Here is an 18,347-nt window from a genome sequence, read left to right as displayed (position 1 = left end):
ATCTTTACCACTTCACACTCAAAGCTGTAAATGCCAACAACCAAACACACACATGATTGAAAAACAACATACGTAGCTAAAAGAAAGAAGAAAATAATACGAATAAACAAGTGTATGTTCTCGTGGCAACAGGTATGTATGTCCCGCGATCACGTGGACAATCTGACAGTGAGTCAAGACACATTGTTCATATGTTTGCAGGTGAAACGATGCGCCGTGACGGATGGGTCGCAAGGCCGAGTCGGTAGTGCCGCGTTCTGTGTCCGCGACACTCGCGATAACAGTTAAATTATCCACCTAGTTAAATACATCGCGTTTAATGGTTAAATAGACACAGTTTTAATACGGGGATAATCTAAATTTAACCATGTTATCAGATTTACCTTCACCGTCGTGATCTCATCCGAAATACGTTCACGGCTGGACATAAACCTGCCTCTAAAATTTCCAAAAGAACTAGTTGGGAGCGCTCTGCATTCATTGTACTCCAACGACCTTGACAAGATCACACTGCCGATCTACTGCTAACCAGCGGTCATCCACCATGTGCCTTGTCTGCTGCTTCTTCATTTTGCCAATTTACAAACAAGAGTTTTATGAAAAAATTCCGGAAGCCTAGTTTACAACAAAAAATTAAAAACCCAGATTTAAGACTGCATTTTGCATCATACGATAATATGTAAACTCTTCCTTGTCCTCGTATCATAATCCATACGAAGATAACTTCATATCCAAGGCTCTAATGGTCTTTAGGAATGAGGATATCAATGCAAGGAGGAGGACGGAAATTAATTATAATTGTTTTGTACAGATTAAATTAAAAATGTCCATTACATACCGCATGATAATCACATCGGTAAAATCTCTTTCTTTTCTATCGAACTCTCCGTTTGAAGCCTTTGATGGGATATTACATTGATGTTGTCACTAATTATGTCTCAGCCAAATTATCCACTTTAGGAAAATGACCAGTCTCTCCTAGGATTATGAATTTCCACCTATCCAAAAGGAGCCATAGGAGTAGATCACAGTCCAAGTTCGACACCAACCCATGATGTACACGCCTCTTTCTGAAAGAAACCTTTTGTCCCAATCGTCAACAATGTTCTCCTCTTTATTATTCTTAATTAATTCTCTTTATAAACGTTGTGGTACTTTTGCAGCACCTCAGGTGGATCTTTACAACAGGACCTCGGTTCAACAGTTCTCTTCTGCATCCAAAACTCTATCCCTGTCACCGAGGGACGTGTATCTGGGCTTCCCCGGTGCACCTGAACTGGATATGTAAGTTGTCAGTTTCTATCTTTAGTCACATCTTCCTCTTTCTTTTTGTGGAAAGGCATTGGCTGTTTTTATTTATATATTTTTAATGCGAACTTTTTTTCTGTCATACATCTTACAAGATGGAAAAAACAATGAACATGCACCAGAAATATATTAAACAAGAAACGCTATTTTGTGAGCTAATTTCAAGGCCTAAAGTTTTGACTAAAAACCACCTATTAATATGGTCTGTACCTTACATCACAACATAATATTCAGTTCACTTATGGCCTCAAACAATATTGCTGCAAAGTTTGTTTTTTTTTTGTCACTTTTTATAACGTGTTTATTCATCACTGTAGCAACACAGTAATGAATAAACAATTTTGTTTCCATCTTTATTTGAGATACATATAAAAAGACATAGGAATTTGTGTTACTGTATGGAAACGCCGCAGTTATCTTTTTTTTCAGCCGTTCAACTCCTTTTGCAAGGAATAGATCTGCCGGTCCTGCGCTACCAGCATCCAGCGACTTCCCGAGACCTTAGCTATGTCGTCGGTCCACCTGGTGGAAGGCCTATCCTCGACATGTTTACCAGTTCGTGGTAGCCACTCGAGAACCTTTCGGCTCCAACGGCAACCGCTTGCATCTAGTTTTCCTTCTTACGCGACTAAGTTACAGACAAAGTCTTCATCATCATTCAGTATTCCAGTCGAAGTACGTCCACAGATGGACATGATCCTTTCCATAGTAATGGAGATACCATTACTCCGTATATTATCCGTTATGCGCGCCATGTGGCCCGCAAACTGCCTTTTACAACTTGTCAATCCAATAAGCCATTACGTTTACTTTCGTTTGTCTACGGGATTCCAATGCATAGTGTCATGGCTCGTTGAGCTACTGTGAGCTGGCTAATTCGCCCCGAAGTAGCTTTTATGAGTACTAATAGATTAAAAAACTCTTATCACCATACGTATTTTTTCTAGACCAATATTCTTTCCATAGTAAGCCAACACATCATCTTTAAATAATATGTTCTTGAATATCCAATTTCTTCCTGCTGGATATGGTCCTTCCTCGATGCTTTTTATTCTATGCGCCCTTCTCATTCTTCTCTTCCTTGCTCATTCTTTCACTCTAGCCACTATTCAGGTGGCTGCAAATACCTACGGAGGCCTAATCCGCGGCCTAAACTTCTAGATTTTCTTCCCTTATCTGACACGACGAATGTAGCCATAACAATGCCATTTAAATTTGCAAATTCTAAAAGCTATGTGACTTACAAATTGATGACTTACAAAACGCACACGAGGTACTTCCAAACAGGCCTGCTTGACGTTTGTCTACCTCTCATGATTAGCTCTTGCACACACACCACTCTTGTGAGATATGATAGAATAAGACAACAATATTTTTGTAACGCAGGTTGTCAGTCGTACCTGTGACTCCGATGATTACGGATGTGTCCTCCGGTCTTGCGGGTGTGTGGCATCTCAGCGTGCGTTGCGACAGCTGCGACTACCGTCTAACTGTGTTTGCGCGGTCACAGGTTCATTTTCAAGCAGAGGCGAATGACGGTAAGTTTTTGTATAATGCATAATTTGTGACGGAATATTTCATGGCAAAGATTTTTAAATATTCTACGCGTGTTGTACTTATACGTACACGGTTTTAAAATGAAAAAAACTATAATATTATCTTTATTAAAGATTCCTACATCTCTAACTATCCTACAAAATTTTCAACCGCAAATTTAACTTAATTTTAATACATAGTAAATAATTAAAGTTTTGTTTTCGAGAGGCAGTATGTACAGATACTTAAGCTCAACTTGCCGCGTAGCTCTATGTGGGCATTAAACTAGTAAACAGTGCCTGCATGTGTTGCAGAAGGTATATATACCGTTGTATAATTCTATGATGATTTTTAAATTCATAAATTTATAATAATACATCGTTTTAATTAAATAAATACGTGTCGCAGTATTAATACTGATCGTCAAAGCGATAAGTATACGTGTTGTTCAAACGACAACTGCCGAACGACTGCACGACTGCCACACAAAGCAAAGTTGTTTACAAGCACACGCACACATAGAACCGTGAAAGATTTGATACCCATGACCACTATGATCTACCTGATTTTTTAACTCAAAACATTGGGTAACTCTCACTAATTTTAAACATAAAACTGGTGACGTATTAGCATTAATCCAAATAACTTATAATTCACTGTTCCTGTTTCCTTTATAGATATAAATTGATAATATCTTTATTTACCAATGGAATTTTTCTGAAGTTCTCAAATCCATTCGAGGCATTTGATTTGTCGTTTCGCAAAATTCTAGTATTTCATAAAGAATAATCTGTTTTAATTAAATTATATACATACAAAGTCGTCGTTTTAAAAGCATTAGTGTTGAACACCCATCCAAAAATCAATGGTCTCAGAAATTATAAACAACGTAATGATAATTTAGTAAGAAAATGTGTTTTCAAAATTGTGTACTAACACTAATTATCGGTCTGTCGCATTTAAATATAAAATAAATTTATGTTACATATTTCAGAACAATAATTTCATTATTTTGAAATAGGTGTAAAAACTTTTTTGAAAACATATAATCTATATATTTACAGCTTCAGTGTTTATATATATACATATGTATAATTAATCGTCTTGTATGTAACGTAGTGTTTCCACACGTGGGCCCTATGTCCCACAGGGGGGCAATCCGAAAGTGGAGTCGACATGAGTTTAACCCTTTTGTTTAATATATATATATATATATATATATACATATATGTGTGTGTGTGTGTGTGTGTTACATAGAGGGCGGTAATTTTAGAAAGGCTAAGGTGTGGAATGGCACATAACATCTAAAAATACTGATGTAACGTACAAAGGTCTATCGCCCCCTGAGGTCTAAAATGAAGTCACTACAATGTCGAAAATGTCGTCCGTGCGTACATATCGAGCTTAGATTACGTCATGGTTGGTGTTTGGCTCTCATCAGACACCGTGGCTAGCGAACGGTACCCGGCGAAGACGGTAACAAAAAAACAAATGCGAGTTCAACACACCGAGTCGCGGGCGCGTAATGCGAATATCAAATACACATATGCTTATTGCTGCAGTCACTGCGCTGGTTAGGACAAAATTGAAAACGTCCGATTATAATACGTTTTAACTCCAATCTGTTATATGCTATTTTTTAATATTTTGAATGTATTTAATATTTTATTTAAGAAAAAATCGTTTGAACATTACTAGGTGATTCTAAATTCTAATAATTTTAAGCTATTATATATTATACTTGGCACAGACAACGTATTTTCACGTACTTTGCTGTTTGTCGCGCTCGCATACAGAATATATTTAAGTACGAAATAAAAACAGTTTCGTTGGTAAAAACGAAGTAGTTTTCGATTTACTGAGATTTTTATGAACAACCAAACATCTGAGCGACTCGCCACCGCCGGAATACGCGTGTAGCGGGTGGAATTATACCCGCATGCAAGTGTTATAAGCAAATATTGTAAGTAAAACAGCTGACGGGTTTTTTTAATTTACAGGAGAGAATTTTTAATCAAAACCAGTTGCCCTAGCAGATATAGCTCATTAGCTGTCAATTATTTGTACTCCCCTTCCAAAAAAATAAAAAAAGGAAAAAGAGAAAATGTGTTTTCAAAATTTGAATAAGTATATATTCAAATTAATTACTGTTTACTATCTGTGCCCGCAGCAATTGGACTTCCTTTATACATATATATTGGACTAAATAGTATTGACCTGTAGCATTTCTATTAAAAAGATAAATTAAAGTAACATATTTCCGAAAAATCACTTTATTTATTGATTACACGTGAAATAAATAATTCATTTTGCGATCAATAAATGCTGACCGAAGCTGTTAAATGCCAATGTAAATTTGTAGCGCGTGAATTATTAAACGTGGAAGAAAATTGTAATTATATCATCTGAAATTTACTTACCTTTTTGCAAAATTTGGCAATTTGTTCCATTCGTTACTGTAAAGTTTTATGAAACTTTTAAAAAAGAAGAATCAAATCTGTCTGAATTCATTTTCATATACATAGATTTTTCTTTCGCTTTTCAACAGATAGCTCACTACAAGGCAAGGACCACCCGCAAAGGTCGCCACGATGACAGGTCTTACGCTATTTAATAGAATCAGACGTTATTTTGCGGAAGTCCATCCTAAGTAAGAAAAGGACCAATATACGAGGCCACTTCTGCACATGCAGTCGTAGACGTGCAATAAAGTGCACTGCGCGCCAGCCCGCTGATATATGCGCATGCCGCAAACAATGCCGCATGCGCATGTCTCTGTGTTTGGCACTAAAAAATATCTATACCTAGAAAAAGACACCGGTGTCTACAACTTACGGTTTTGTATCAGAAGCGCTTACTGTTTTAAACTTCTCACATTTGACAGTTCGATTTGAAGTATGTCACATTTATTTATTTTTCTATCGGAATGCAAAAGGCTATTACTTCTGGCAGTACAAAGTATGTCGGAACATTTAGTGAGTAATATAAAAAAATACTTAATTAGGTTTTCATTACATTCCTACACTAGTTTGAGTACCACTGGAAAATTGCGATGTAATTTAAAATATGTTATTTTATTTACGTTGCATAATAAAGCTTGGTTGGTTGGTTTTACATAAGAGTACCACAGGCACCAGAGCGAGAGGCAGACTTAATGGGTGGTTCCAAGTTGTCAAGGATAGAGAAATACTGAAAGCTTTGGAGTAGGCTTTTACCTTGAGGGGGTCCATACATATTTAAAATAAAATTAAAACTATTATCTAAAATTTTAAATTATTATTTTTTTATTTATTTATATGGAACGAAATAAAGCTTTATTATTATTATTATATAAAGCTTTCACAAAAGTCAGATTTTAATAAAAATATTATATATTTTTTATATATATATATCTGTTTGGTTGATAATTGTGTACTTCGTAAATATTTAAGAGTATTTGTAATGTCGTTTATATGATTAATAAAAATACTATATAGTTTAGCAAGAACATTTTAGAGATTTTTATTAAAATTAAAATACTAGACAGTCTTAAAATTTAAAAAGGGTTTCTTTTTTATTAACGATATGTAGTGTTCACAAATTATTTAACAATGCCGAGTTAACGAAATAGATTGCATCGCAAATTTTCCAACGAGGGCCATAATCCCAGGTAGTAAGGCACGCGACGCAGGAAGGAGGGGATGAAGTAAACGACAATTTTAATTAATTGTGTATGGTTATATGTAATATTTATTGACCTGATTTGGTTATTTGATCATTTCTCTTTATTTATTTTATTAAAAAATCCATGAAATGTTCGTATGCTACCGTCATCTGTTTCGATAACGACACTAATCGTTTATAATTTGTCTGTAAGGGGCCGTTTAAAAATACGTCACTTCCCCTCTCGTCACAAATCACCTTACATTTTTAACCCTTTCCACTCCAAGGCTGTTATGTAGCATCGATAAAATTTAATTGAATTATAGTATCTTGCGATTCTAGAATATGTTTCATTCATTGGTGATTCAAACATTTTAGTAACAAAAATCTTTCCTGTTTTAAAATTTTCCGCAAAAAGAAGTATTACACCGTGTCGAGTATCACTTGACAGTTGAGCTTGTGGAACAAAATCAGTGTCGAGTGACACTCGACATTGGAGTGGAAAGGGTTAATAAATTAATAATCCGAAATATAAATGTTTCTTAAATATTCTGTGACAGACTAAGAATTACTCCAAATCCCTTCATTCAGAGCAAACGTATTTTGTGAACTATCCCTTATTACGATTACGATTGTGTACAACATGTGCATGATCCTTATATAATAAACAAATAAATGCTAACATATAACCAGTGGCGTAGCTAGGGGGTGGCGAGCGGGGCGGCCGCACCAGGCACCACAACCAGGGGGGGCACCAAAGTTGAAAATATTTTTTTTTTGAATGATGAATAATGAAATGTTAAAATAAAAATGAAATCCATAATTTAAATAGTAAATATCATAAAAAGAATATCGAATTTTACTATTTTTGTGCTAAAAAGTTGTTAAATAATATGAACATTAAAAAAAAGCAAACGGTTACAAAAATATAATATACACAGTGTTTAAGCTTTTCATTTGCAAAACACAGTGTTTTTTTAAAAGGGCCCTAAATGACAAATTAATAAATTATTACATTATTGCAAGATTATTTAATGATAAATAATTTAAATAATCTTGCAATAATGTCAATAGAACATGAACTAGTCGACACTATTGATTTTGCAGGCCAAAAAGCGAGGAATATTCGTTTTAAATTTTTCCAATAAATTTTATTAAGATTTAATGTTATTTTGTTTATATTTATTATTATTTTGAACCAAAAAAATATATATTAACTACATTCTGTTCTGTATTTTGAAATTATTTACTCTTTAGGGGGGAGGGGGGCACCAAGCCCCAATCTGCCCCAGGCCCCAAATACCATAGCTACGCCTCTGCATATAACAAAGTACATAAACTGTAAAAAAAAATTAAAGCTCCATATATGTTTACGTTTTATTCACACGATATGCCACGTATAACTGGTGATTAAAGAAATAAATACGTTGTTTAATGTTAAAAAAAAATCACACGACCCTCCGTTACATTCCTTCACGTTCTTAACAAACAAATTTCAACTTTGACTTGATGTTTTTAATGTCTATTATCGTATAATTCACAGATAATAAAGAGGGTACTTCATGTTTCGTACGTAATAATACAATTGACATTAACATTGGTAAATCACGTTTGCGATTGTAAAGTGAAACTTATTACTTACAGCTTTGAGTTTATATTGAAATGTAGATTTTAAATCAAAACCAGTTTCGTTTAAAAATACCAAAATAAATGAGTGCTCAGGTACCCCGCGATGATTGTACAGGTATTAATGTAAAAGCACTCCAGATCGTTTTTTGGCTTCTCACATTTCTTAACGACGCTCACCGTATATGGTATAAGCAGAGATAAAAATCTTTTATTATGTTGACGCGTTTCTTCGTCGTTGACAAATGCTATTTCTCCATTAGCGTTCATGGCTTCGAATCAGAAATGAGAAGAATCAAGGTAACCGATTTAACTCCAAGAATTGCTGGTCTGCAGTGGTTGTGGGCACATCGCTCGTGCAACCGATGGAAGTTGGGCCGATAGGTTCTCAAGTGACAACTATGGGCCATCCATCCTTCACCAGGTTAACCCTTAATAGCCTGATTTACGAAAGTGATTTATTTTTAATATTACTGTGTTTGCTTGAGGGTCTAGATGAAGGGAAAAACAGATTTTATTTTTTAATTTCGTTGAAAAGAATATTATACAACAGTAAAATTTGTACAGCCAACCTATAAAAAAATCTAATAGTAATGTGAACATTCGGTTTAAAAGAGTGGTATCAAAATTGAAACTCTAGGCTACCTTTTTTTTTTCGGTTGGGGAAATCTTCTGGTATTCAAGATGCCCTGCCTCTGGGGGGAGGACAGGGGTATGTGGGATTCCTACCCACTAAAACCCCCCCTCGGTGGTCGCCCTCTGCGCTAAAACGGGGGACCGCGGTATCTCCCGGTCAGGGATCGCCACGCGGTCTTCCCTCGCGCCTTGCTATTTTTCGATAGCCCGTCCCGGGGTATGCGTGGATACGCTACCCCCGAAACCCTCGTGGTACTATCACGATGGTTCGAGACCACGTCGAACCATCGCCCGCCTCAACTCTAGGCTACCTAACCTAACCTAACCCTTAATGGTTAACCGACGAAAGTATTTGAGCAATTTTAGGAATTTCAAATTAATATTCTGGATGTAGATACCTACTTGTATCGTTCTACGTTTGTTTTTTTAAGTGTTAGTTAGAGTCGCAAAAAGTCGCGATCGTGGCGATATCTTTTGAAAGGCATATGCCTTACAGTGGGCGTCTATCCGCTGAAAAGAGTAGAACAAGAAGTTCCTAGCTTCTTCTAGTTTGAGCTGAAGCTCTGAAGGAATCTAGAACTCTTTGAAGCAAAATAGTATAAATTAGTGAAGACAAAGCTCTCGATAAAAACTTCTAGTGACTGCTTTACTAAAAGAAACGTTACTGACTTGACTGAAATTATCACACAGGTATTACTTTCTTCCTTCACAATGTATACATCATCATAATGTTTAATAAAATATCTTTCACCCAAGTAACCAAGTATCTTTGTTGGTCAATCTGGAGGCGAATAAATAAACGACCACATGTAAACTTGTGACGGTCTAAGTTTATATCCCTAAGAAAACCCACGGGCTGAGCCACTGCAATAAGGTACTAAACTAAAAACACCATAGTGTAAATAGCATTTTTCTTAGCAAATATATAACGTAGTCAAATTAAATTTAAATAGATGTAAAATCATTCGCTATGTCTCTTTTGCGTTCGCAAGTTAGGGGGACCGGAAAGTAATATCGTTACTGCGCATGTCGATATTTGATTGTCATTTAGTAGCTCATTATGTACTTGAAAGACGTTGTTTATTAGATGGCAAAAGGTTGTTGATAACGAAAGCCATATATTGTTGATTAGGAATAAAAACTTGTTAAAATTAGTCGAGTGAATTTAACTTAAGAAAGCGACATTACTTTCCGGCCCCCCTAATATATAAGTTACCTTCTTAAGCAGATCACAGCACATGCACGTTCAAGTTTTGTGTCGAAAACACGCGGCAGCAGTATCTTTTATATATTTATTCATATTGTTATTAACATTGGATCATTTACAGTGAACACTTTAGTACTAATGCCTGAATAGTCCTATTTAATAGAATCTAGATTCAGATTGAACTGATCAGTAATCCTTCAAATTAAAGATACGAGAGGTACAAACGTAGAATGAAAAGCCAACAACAAACTCAGACGGGGTTTTTTTGTGAATACTTTCACAATGTTCTTATTACAGTAATCTCCAAACTTTTTCATATAAATACTAAACATTACAATTTTATTCATAATGAACTTTTTAAATTTGTAAGGTTACTAATTTAACCAATCGACTACTCCTGGCTTCTTTATCATTTGTCATAACACGTCCACTGCTGCATATCGGCCTCCTCTAGATATTTTCAATAGAAGCCATCTGTATCCAGTTCCTTCAGACGACCTTTACTCTCGTCTCACGATTAGTTATTTTCTATTCTTTTCTTTTTCAGCCGATATACTCCCACTACAAGATATAGGCCTTCCCCAAAGATATCTATAAAGGGATATACTGTAGTCGTCACACTTGACAAGCATGTTGGCTATCGTAGTGTAGTATTATGATACGCAAAGAACGGTGCTACTAGACCTCTCGAACTTGTTAGCAGTAGGAATCCTATATAATTAATTCACAAAGTGGGAATTATTTAAGATCGTATTTCGAAAATCGAACGCGGACTACGATCGCAAATCAGTCCTCTACTATAGTCAGATAATATATCTTATATTATTTGTATCGAAACGTCAACCTAAAAAACACGTCCACTCAATCTTACATCTAAATTAGTTAGTTCAATAAATAAACCTACTTCTTACATCAACAAAAAATTACAATCGAAAAACACATCCGGTTTTTTATTCGACCAACTCAAAAATACAATATATCAATATCGTATTGTAAACCAAAACTATTTTTAGTTACACAAAACATGCATTGCAAACAAAGCGTGCCTTGGTTTAGGGTTGCCATCTTCAAAATATTTTAAAGCTGTAATGTTGCTGTAAGACGAGTAAATTTTTGAATTAACTTGAAAAAAAACCACCATAATTATACTTCAAGATATTCATGAATAACGACATACACGAAAATTATAATTCAATTTGGTTTATTAAAAACATTAAAATAATAATGTAAGTCGTTAATCTATACAATTAAATAAAATTGAAGTGTCTGTTAGTAACATTGAAAGAACCGCCGTTTACAACTTGCATGTGAATATATATACGGTGCATATGCGTTTTTATTTTTGTCTGTTTGTCGTTCTTTTCGGCCAATCTGTGAAATTGTTGAACTGATTTTGACGAGACTTATACTGACGGGTAGCTAATATAATAAAGGTATAACTTAGACTACTTTTACTTTAAAAAAATGTATTCCACGCGGACGAAGTCGCAGGCACAGCTAGTATTAAAAAAAATTCTATTATAGTGAGAATGGTTTTATTTAAGTCATAACACACATCTTAGGAATAAATTGTTCCACTACTGTATTAAGGATATTGTGAAAGTGAACACAGGAAAACACCCGTCTGAGTTTATTTGTGGGCATATCTGATTCTCATGACAGCCACAAGTGATTATTGTAAAGAATCCTATGTGGAATAACGTAACTGTAACGAAACGTCCTGATATAAATATACAAAGTTCTACAGAAAAACCTTTAATTGAATATTCTTTTTGGCCACTCCACGGTATAATGCCAAGACAAACCTATTTTCTCAAAATAAATTTGTTAAAAAAATAAGTTTTTATAGTTTAAATATTCCGCGTAGATTGGCATAAAATATATTTTTGCTGTTTGCGAAGTAAAAGATCACGTTTATGGGGCAAAACAATTATTTAATAATTCATGTTAAAACTTTTTTTTTTTAATTATTGAAATCTTAATAAAAATAAATAATTCTTAAATCTAAAAATAAAGAAATCTCAATTGAGTTTTGATTCAAAAAAAAGCTTAAAAATAACACATATACAGCTCTAAAATACAATTAACAATTAAAACTTATAAATGAAAAATAATTTTTGAAATAGTATAAGGTAGTAGCAACCCGAGTATCCAAAAGCATCGATCAAAACAAAAAAAAAACATAAAACATAATAACCTCGAGACGTCACGCTGACAGTTCGGCCATCTTCTCAAAATGGCGGCGCGTTATTTGTAGGTCAAGGGCGCCTGTTGCACTGCACAGACCAGCGTGGCCAAATGTCGCACTTTCTAAGTCGACCACAGATTGACTACAGATCGTGAAATCGTAATTATTTTTTATATTTTACAACTTATTACGTGATCGTTTTGAAACATTACGACACGGTTGAACGGAGATTGAATTATGGTGGTTTTATGTAGTAATGTAAATTTAAATTGTATGCCAGATGTTATGTCAGTATTTTTTGTGGATCAAGATTTATCGAAAACGTAACTACAATTCTCTTATTTCTTAAATACGAATTATTATACTTATCATAAAAAACACACCGCAAACTATTTAAAAACTATGTAGCGTGAAAATTAAAAAAAAATGCATGTAGTAATCATTCAAACATTGCTGTAACATAGAAAAAAAAAGTTAATGATTATAATTTAAGCAACTACCGTTATGTGGGCAAAAAATGAAATCGTTTACACTGATATAATTTTCTTTACTCTAACGATCTATTTAATGTTACGACAGTAAAAATTTATTTTTAATCTCACTAAATAATTTCTACACGACAAACGTATGATAATTCATTTAACTAATAAAAGAAACACTGCTCACTTCCGCTAACAAGTTCCTTAACAACAAAAAAAAACAAATCGTTTTCGCGCCAAAATCGACAAGATGGCGGTGATAACTCGCGCGGAACGAGCAACGCGTCCCAACACATACAGCGGACTAATTTCTCTAATTGAAGCTTATCTCGGCGCTTGTTAGTTATTAACAGTTTATTTAACGAACGGCAGACAAGAAACGGGAGCCCGTGATTAGATTAGTTCTAATTTCAATGTTATTTACATAAACGGCATGCGGATGGTCGACGGTCGGATCAATTTTGCTTTATTATTGTACAATTTACTTTATTGAGGAAAATTGCTTACATCCTTTGACGTTTTATTTTAAAAAAATATTAAGGTTCATTTTAAAAACGAAGGGTTTTCTTTATATATCAAGAACGGAGAAAAACATAGATAACTTCTTGATGTATAACATATTAAGTATATTCTATCCCTGGGCACATATAAAGGCGGCTTCTTTGAGTGACTAAATTGTCAAATAACGTTTTGTGTGCACACTGTCAATGCGTTCATAAAATATAGCACAGCTAGCTTGGCAATGACATATTCGCCTCCAGGCTATTTTAATGTTAAAAAATATGTATTTTTTTCCCTTAAATATAAATATAGTCTCAATGACTTCTTTTCGACTGTTCATCTCATTTCTGAAGGCATTTGGCGTCCGAACAGTTGATAGACTCAACGTCAATAATAAATGAAATAAAACCTGAATCAATCCTATGTGGTCTAAGTCGATCACACAAACAATACATATATACAGAGTGATAAGTTATAGATTTAAAAGCTTTAAAGGGATGAATGTAAAAGTTTTTTTCCAGACAATATACAAAAATCATTGGTTTGAGAAATAGTGAATAAAAAATATAGTTAGAAAAAGCGTTATTAAAATTCAGAATACTACAAATTAAAATTATGCATAATCATCTCTGGAGTACAGTACAGTACTGCCATATTGACCTGTGGCATTTTAATAAAAAAAGTAACATATATTAGAGTGATCACTTTATATAGGAAGATTGGTTATAGTGTTCTAACTCGACCGTACTCGTCTCAGGCTTAATACGATACACAAGCTCTCTCCACTACAAGCTAACACAACTTAATACGTATCCCATGATCAATCTCTGACCATAACACATCCGTAATTCGTCATTCGTTTGTGTTTATTTAAAGTGATATATTAATACGACTATCTATATCATTATAGATACACAAATAGATATACAATACAGATAATATACCAATTTTAAATTAAAACTTCCGCATTTCTTTCTTATAACTTGATTATTGAATGGAAAATAACTATCCGGATATATTCGGAATACTTATATTTACACGTAGTATATTGCAAGCTCAAAATCGCTTAACAAGCCAAGGAGGTATATCGGGATTTGTCAACGAGATCGAATAGGTAACCAACGTATTCCAGCTATTTGGAATACTGATATGGCAGTGAGCCAACAAAATAGCGCGCAGAACAGATGGCCGCTGGGAGCTTGAGGTTCTGGAGACCACAAACCGCTAAAAGCAGTTCTGGACGTTCACTCACAAGGGGGACCTAGATGACCTTCTTAAAGTTGTCGGAAATTGGAAGCAGGCCCCTTATTAGAAATTTAATAGGGTAGGCCTTTGTGACTAGGGAATGACGTGGGGAGCGCTCTTAAACTGTAATGTAACCATAATCGGACGCCACTTCGCATATGTTCAATTCTCACCAGGTTGTGGTTAGATTTTTTATAAATATGAAAAAAGATGTTTTTGTAATATTCATTTGTTTTCATTTCAATTTAACAATTTTCTTAAAAAATATTTTTTTTCTGAAGATGTGCTTCATTTATTATATTAAATGTTTTTAATGTATGGTATTTTTTAAACAATCTCCAACATGAAGGGATGGTTTTCTTTTGCAAGTTTCACAATATTTAATGGAATCAGGCGTTACCTCGCGGATGTCCATCCTAAATAAGAAAAGGACCAATATTTAGCCACTTCCGCACATGCAGTGGTAGTCGTGCAATAAAGTGACTCTGTGTTTGGCACTTATGTCAGCACATAAGCTAGGGATTCCCCTTGAAATGTGTACAAAGCACACGTGTTCATTCACAGTAGCATTTAGAAGAATGAATGAATGAAACCAAAAAAACTTATTTAGAAAACCGTGTAAAAGCGAAAACGTGTAAAACAAGTACCGTGTAAATCGAGGGATAGGTGTATATATATTTATCGTTTCATTCATGTACACTGTGGAGTGTTATCTTCAAATGACGTTATCGATAACCCTTACCCGACCCTAGACGCCGCATCTAACTTCCCGGTTCTGTCTATTGATGTGACGTTAATGAGCACTATAAAGGATGTCCCGAAACATTTTTCTATTATTATTAAAACAAGTTATACTAATGTACAGTATCCAACGGTAAACATTGCACATCGAACTTTGGATGATAATCGGCCGATTTCGGCTTCGGGAACCCCCCAATAGTGGGTGCTATACCCACTAGTGGGGGGCTCTCGTACTTCCCCTGTCCAGGGTATATAGAGATAACAGTCACAATATCAATTAATAACTATTTTTTTATTTCCATTAATGTCATCGAATCATTCTTCTTTAATTCATCACAATTTCTTGTATTCCATTTCATTCTTTATATCCTTTCATACCTCGCCAAACTTACGTCGCCTTCCTCAACGAATAACTACAGGCAGTATATTTTATTTATTTGGTTCATTTTTATATCTTCGCTATACTTCAACTTTAGGCACCACTGGTTTAAATTAACCTCAATTTATTTATTAAAAACACAAACACACGTACGAATATTGAGCAAGGCTTAGATAAAATCACAGGTTTAGTAATTTATTCGAGTGTCGTTTCTTAAGTTATGCAAATGTAATCAATTAGTATAGGAAAGTTTTACCAACATGACTCATTTTGTTTATATATACACATATATATATATATATATGTATATATTTTAAAACTGTAAGATTTTAATAAAAATCTCTAAAATGTAACGTTTTGCTTTACTGATATATATATATATATATATATATATATATATATATATATATATATATATATATATATATTCCAACTTTGGCAGTCACTGTCCAATTGACTTCTTATTACGGGAAACGGTTGGCCATAAAACTCGATATATCATCAGTCTTATGTAGGTCAAAGACAAGCACAAGCTTATCAATAAATGCGAGAAGTTGTTGTTTATATAAAAACGTTTTGTCTATGTAACATGTTCCAACTATAAAAAAAATATTACTCAACTCGGATTTAAACATTATTTGTTCCACCGGCAGTCTCAACTCTTTGTGGCTTGCTTGAACCGATGCCTCATATACTGACCAAGATACGTCAACATGTCTATAGAAACATTTCCCTCATTACTGTCCATGGGAGTTTGAGTGCCAAATCACATCCCATTCGACAGCTATTATCTGATTTAGACGCAGTTAAATGAATTAAAACGATAATTTTTGTGGCCTTAAACTTCTGCAGTGGAAACCACAGACCGGCAAGGTGGGCAAATGATCTTGTTAAAGTCGTTAAAAGACAATAAATCCAGGCCGCTTTTAGCTGGTCTTATTGAAGATCTATTGGGAAGGTCTATGTCCAGCAGTGAACGACCTACAGTTGAAATCATGATTAATATCTGTATGCATGTTCTGTTAGCAATATTTTTTTTAGTAGCGCCTGTACAATCCATAACAGCAATATTTAAACATAGTTATTTCATTTGTTATTTTTTACACATAACATAATAAACTGTATCGCAGCTGAACTCTTAATAGGAACATAGTAATAAAATTTATGAACATAAAGTTATTAAAATTAAGAAAATAAACGATACAAAAATAAAGTAGCGTTGAGCCTGAAAGTGTCCGTTTGTGACTGCGCATGTGTGCGTGAAACGAGAAAGGTATAGTGCTATTGAAACCGCTGTACTGAAACACGACCATACTGTTTTGGTGCTTCTCTCCCTCTCTCTCTCTACTTATATATATATAGCTTAAAATCATTTTTCTAACACTGAAGGTATGTCAATGTTTTGCCTTATTGACATTTATACTTCTACTGGATCCTATGTGCAGAGGTGAAGGCCTATAGACCCCCATTGCAAGGCATAGGCCTCTCTCAAATATTGACACGATGACCGGTCTTGCACTGCCCACATCCAGAAAATTCCCCCGAACTTAAACTATGTGGTCGATCACCTAGTGGAGTGCCTACCACCACGTCCACCAGATCGTGATGTCCACTAGTGAACCTTACGGCCCCAATGTGTACCACAATGCACGAGTACAAATAATATCAACTCATTTTATAGTAAGGAATAAAAATAACCATGAACTCTATTCAACCAGATACCCTGAGCCTGAGAGTCCTAGGAGCAGTGACAAGTATTCGAGAATCTTCGTTGGTAGACGAGTACGGCACGGAGCTATCCAAACTACCATTCAGGTGAGGACCAGACAGCTTAGGCAGTTGTCCACGTTTCTTACATGTATGCTTATATATATAAATCATCATCAACACCATTTAGCCGTAGAAATTCCACTGTAAACATATGCTTTACACATAAACTTCCATTATTCTCCAGGCAACGTGGCCTGATCACTGCCACACCAGCTCATCAATCCGCTAGCTATGTTGGTACTTTCGTGTAGGACAGTGCCCATCCCTGATTCGATCTTGTAAAGAAAACTCTGAGTATAGTCCTAGCAGACCGCTTCAGACAGATTATGCTGGAAATCTATGTAAGACGTCAATGTCTAGTGGATTGAGGCTGAAATGATAACGATGACACCATCTATTCTATCATCCTTAGCTATCGAGAGAAGAGCTAAAATATTTCGTACCTATCGTAGACTACTAAAAAGAGCCTTGGGTTGGTCCACAAAGTAACGGGTCTTCATTTTCCACCTACAGGATTTCAATAAGATTTACAACACGAGGTCCAAAGAAGACCTTGTCAAAAGACGATGGCTACTATGTTAAATAAAAAAAGACCAATATTTAGCCACTTCCGCACATGCAGTGGTAGTCGTGCAACAAAGTGCACCGCCCGCCAGCCCGCTGATAAATGCGTATGCGGCAAGCAATGCGAATTACACAACTGCCACCGTCAAATCATTAAACACATGTTTCACCCCTCCACGGGGCATCTTCAGGTGTTATGTTACACCGATTAGTGCCAAACACAGAGTGGCTACTATGTTCACATAAAATCCTAACGACTTATTTTAACATATGAAATTTAAAACAGCTACGCGCCAATGACGAGCGACTCTCCGAGTGACCACCCGAACCCAATGACAGAAATAGAAGAAGAGGTTCCACTACCAAAATACAAAGGATCCAGAGTTTACGCAAAGATTTTGGGGAGAAATGTGCAAGGTAAATAGATATTATTTAACTAAAATGCTACCGAAACCATTTGTACAGCGCCTTAGGTAGGTGCGGCAACAAGAGAGAGTGTCTCAGACGTTTTTTTTCTCGGACCCC

At 35.1% G+C, this 18,347-nt stretch overlaps 2 protein-coding genes across 2 annotated transcripts in view; one reads left to right on the top strand and one right to left on the bottom strand.

Annotated features, from left to right (window-relative positions):
* The window catches only part of PAPLA1 (Phosphatidic Acid Phospholipase A1), a 161,119-nt gene that overhangs the window by 129,510 nt on the left and 13,262 nt on the right, over window positions 1-18,347 (bottom strand). The gene's annotated exons all lie outside the window — the stretch shown is intronic.
* The window catches only part of LOC137927223 (uncharacterized), an 86,047-nt gene that overhangs the window by 60,058 nt on the left and 7,642 nt on the right, over window positions 1-18,347 (top strand). Inside the window, exons 10-13 of the mRNA XM_068771003.1 lie at window positions 1,164-1,284; window positions 2,695-2,846; window positions 17,207-17,303; window positions 18,109-18,239. Coding sequence (XP_068627104.1) covers window positions 1,164-1,284; window positions 2,695-2,846; window positions 17,207-17,303; window positions 18,109-18,239 — 501 coding nt within the window. The remainder of the gene's footprint in view (window positions 1-1,163; window positions 1,285-2,694; window positions 2,847-17,206; window positions 17,304-18,108; window positions 18,240-18,347) is intronic.

Source organism: Battus philenor, unplaced genomic scaffold (assembly GCF_028537555.1).
Source record: "Battus philenor isolate CCGP_79_NKW_IND1 unplaced genomic scaffold, ilBatPhil1.0.hap1 SCAF_30, whole genome shotgun sequence".
Taxonomy (NCBI): domain Eukaryota; kingdom Metazoa; phylum Arthropoda; class Insecta; order Lepidoptera; family Papilionidae; genus Battus; species Battus philenor.
The sequence above is the reverse complement of the archived record's forward strand: the minus strand, read 5'-3'. Positions and strand labels throughout refer to the sequence as shown.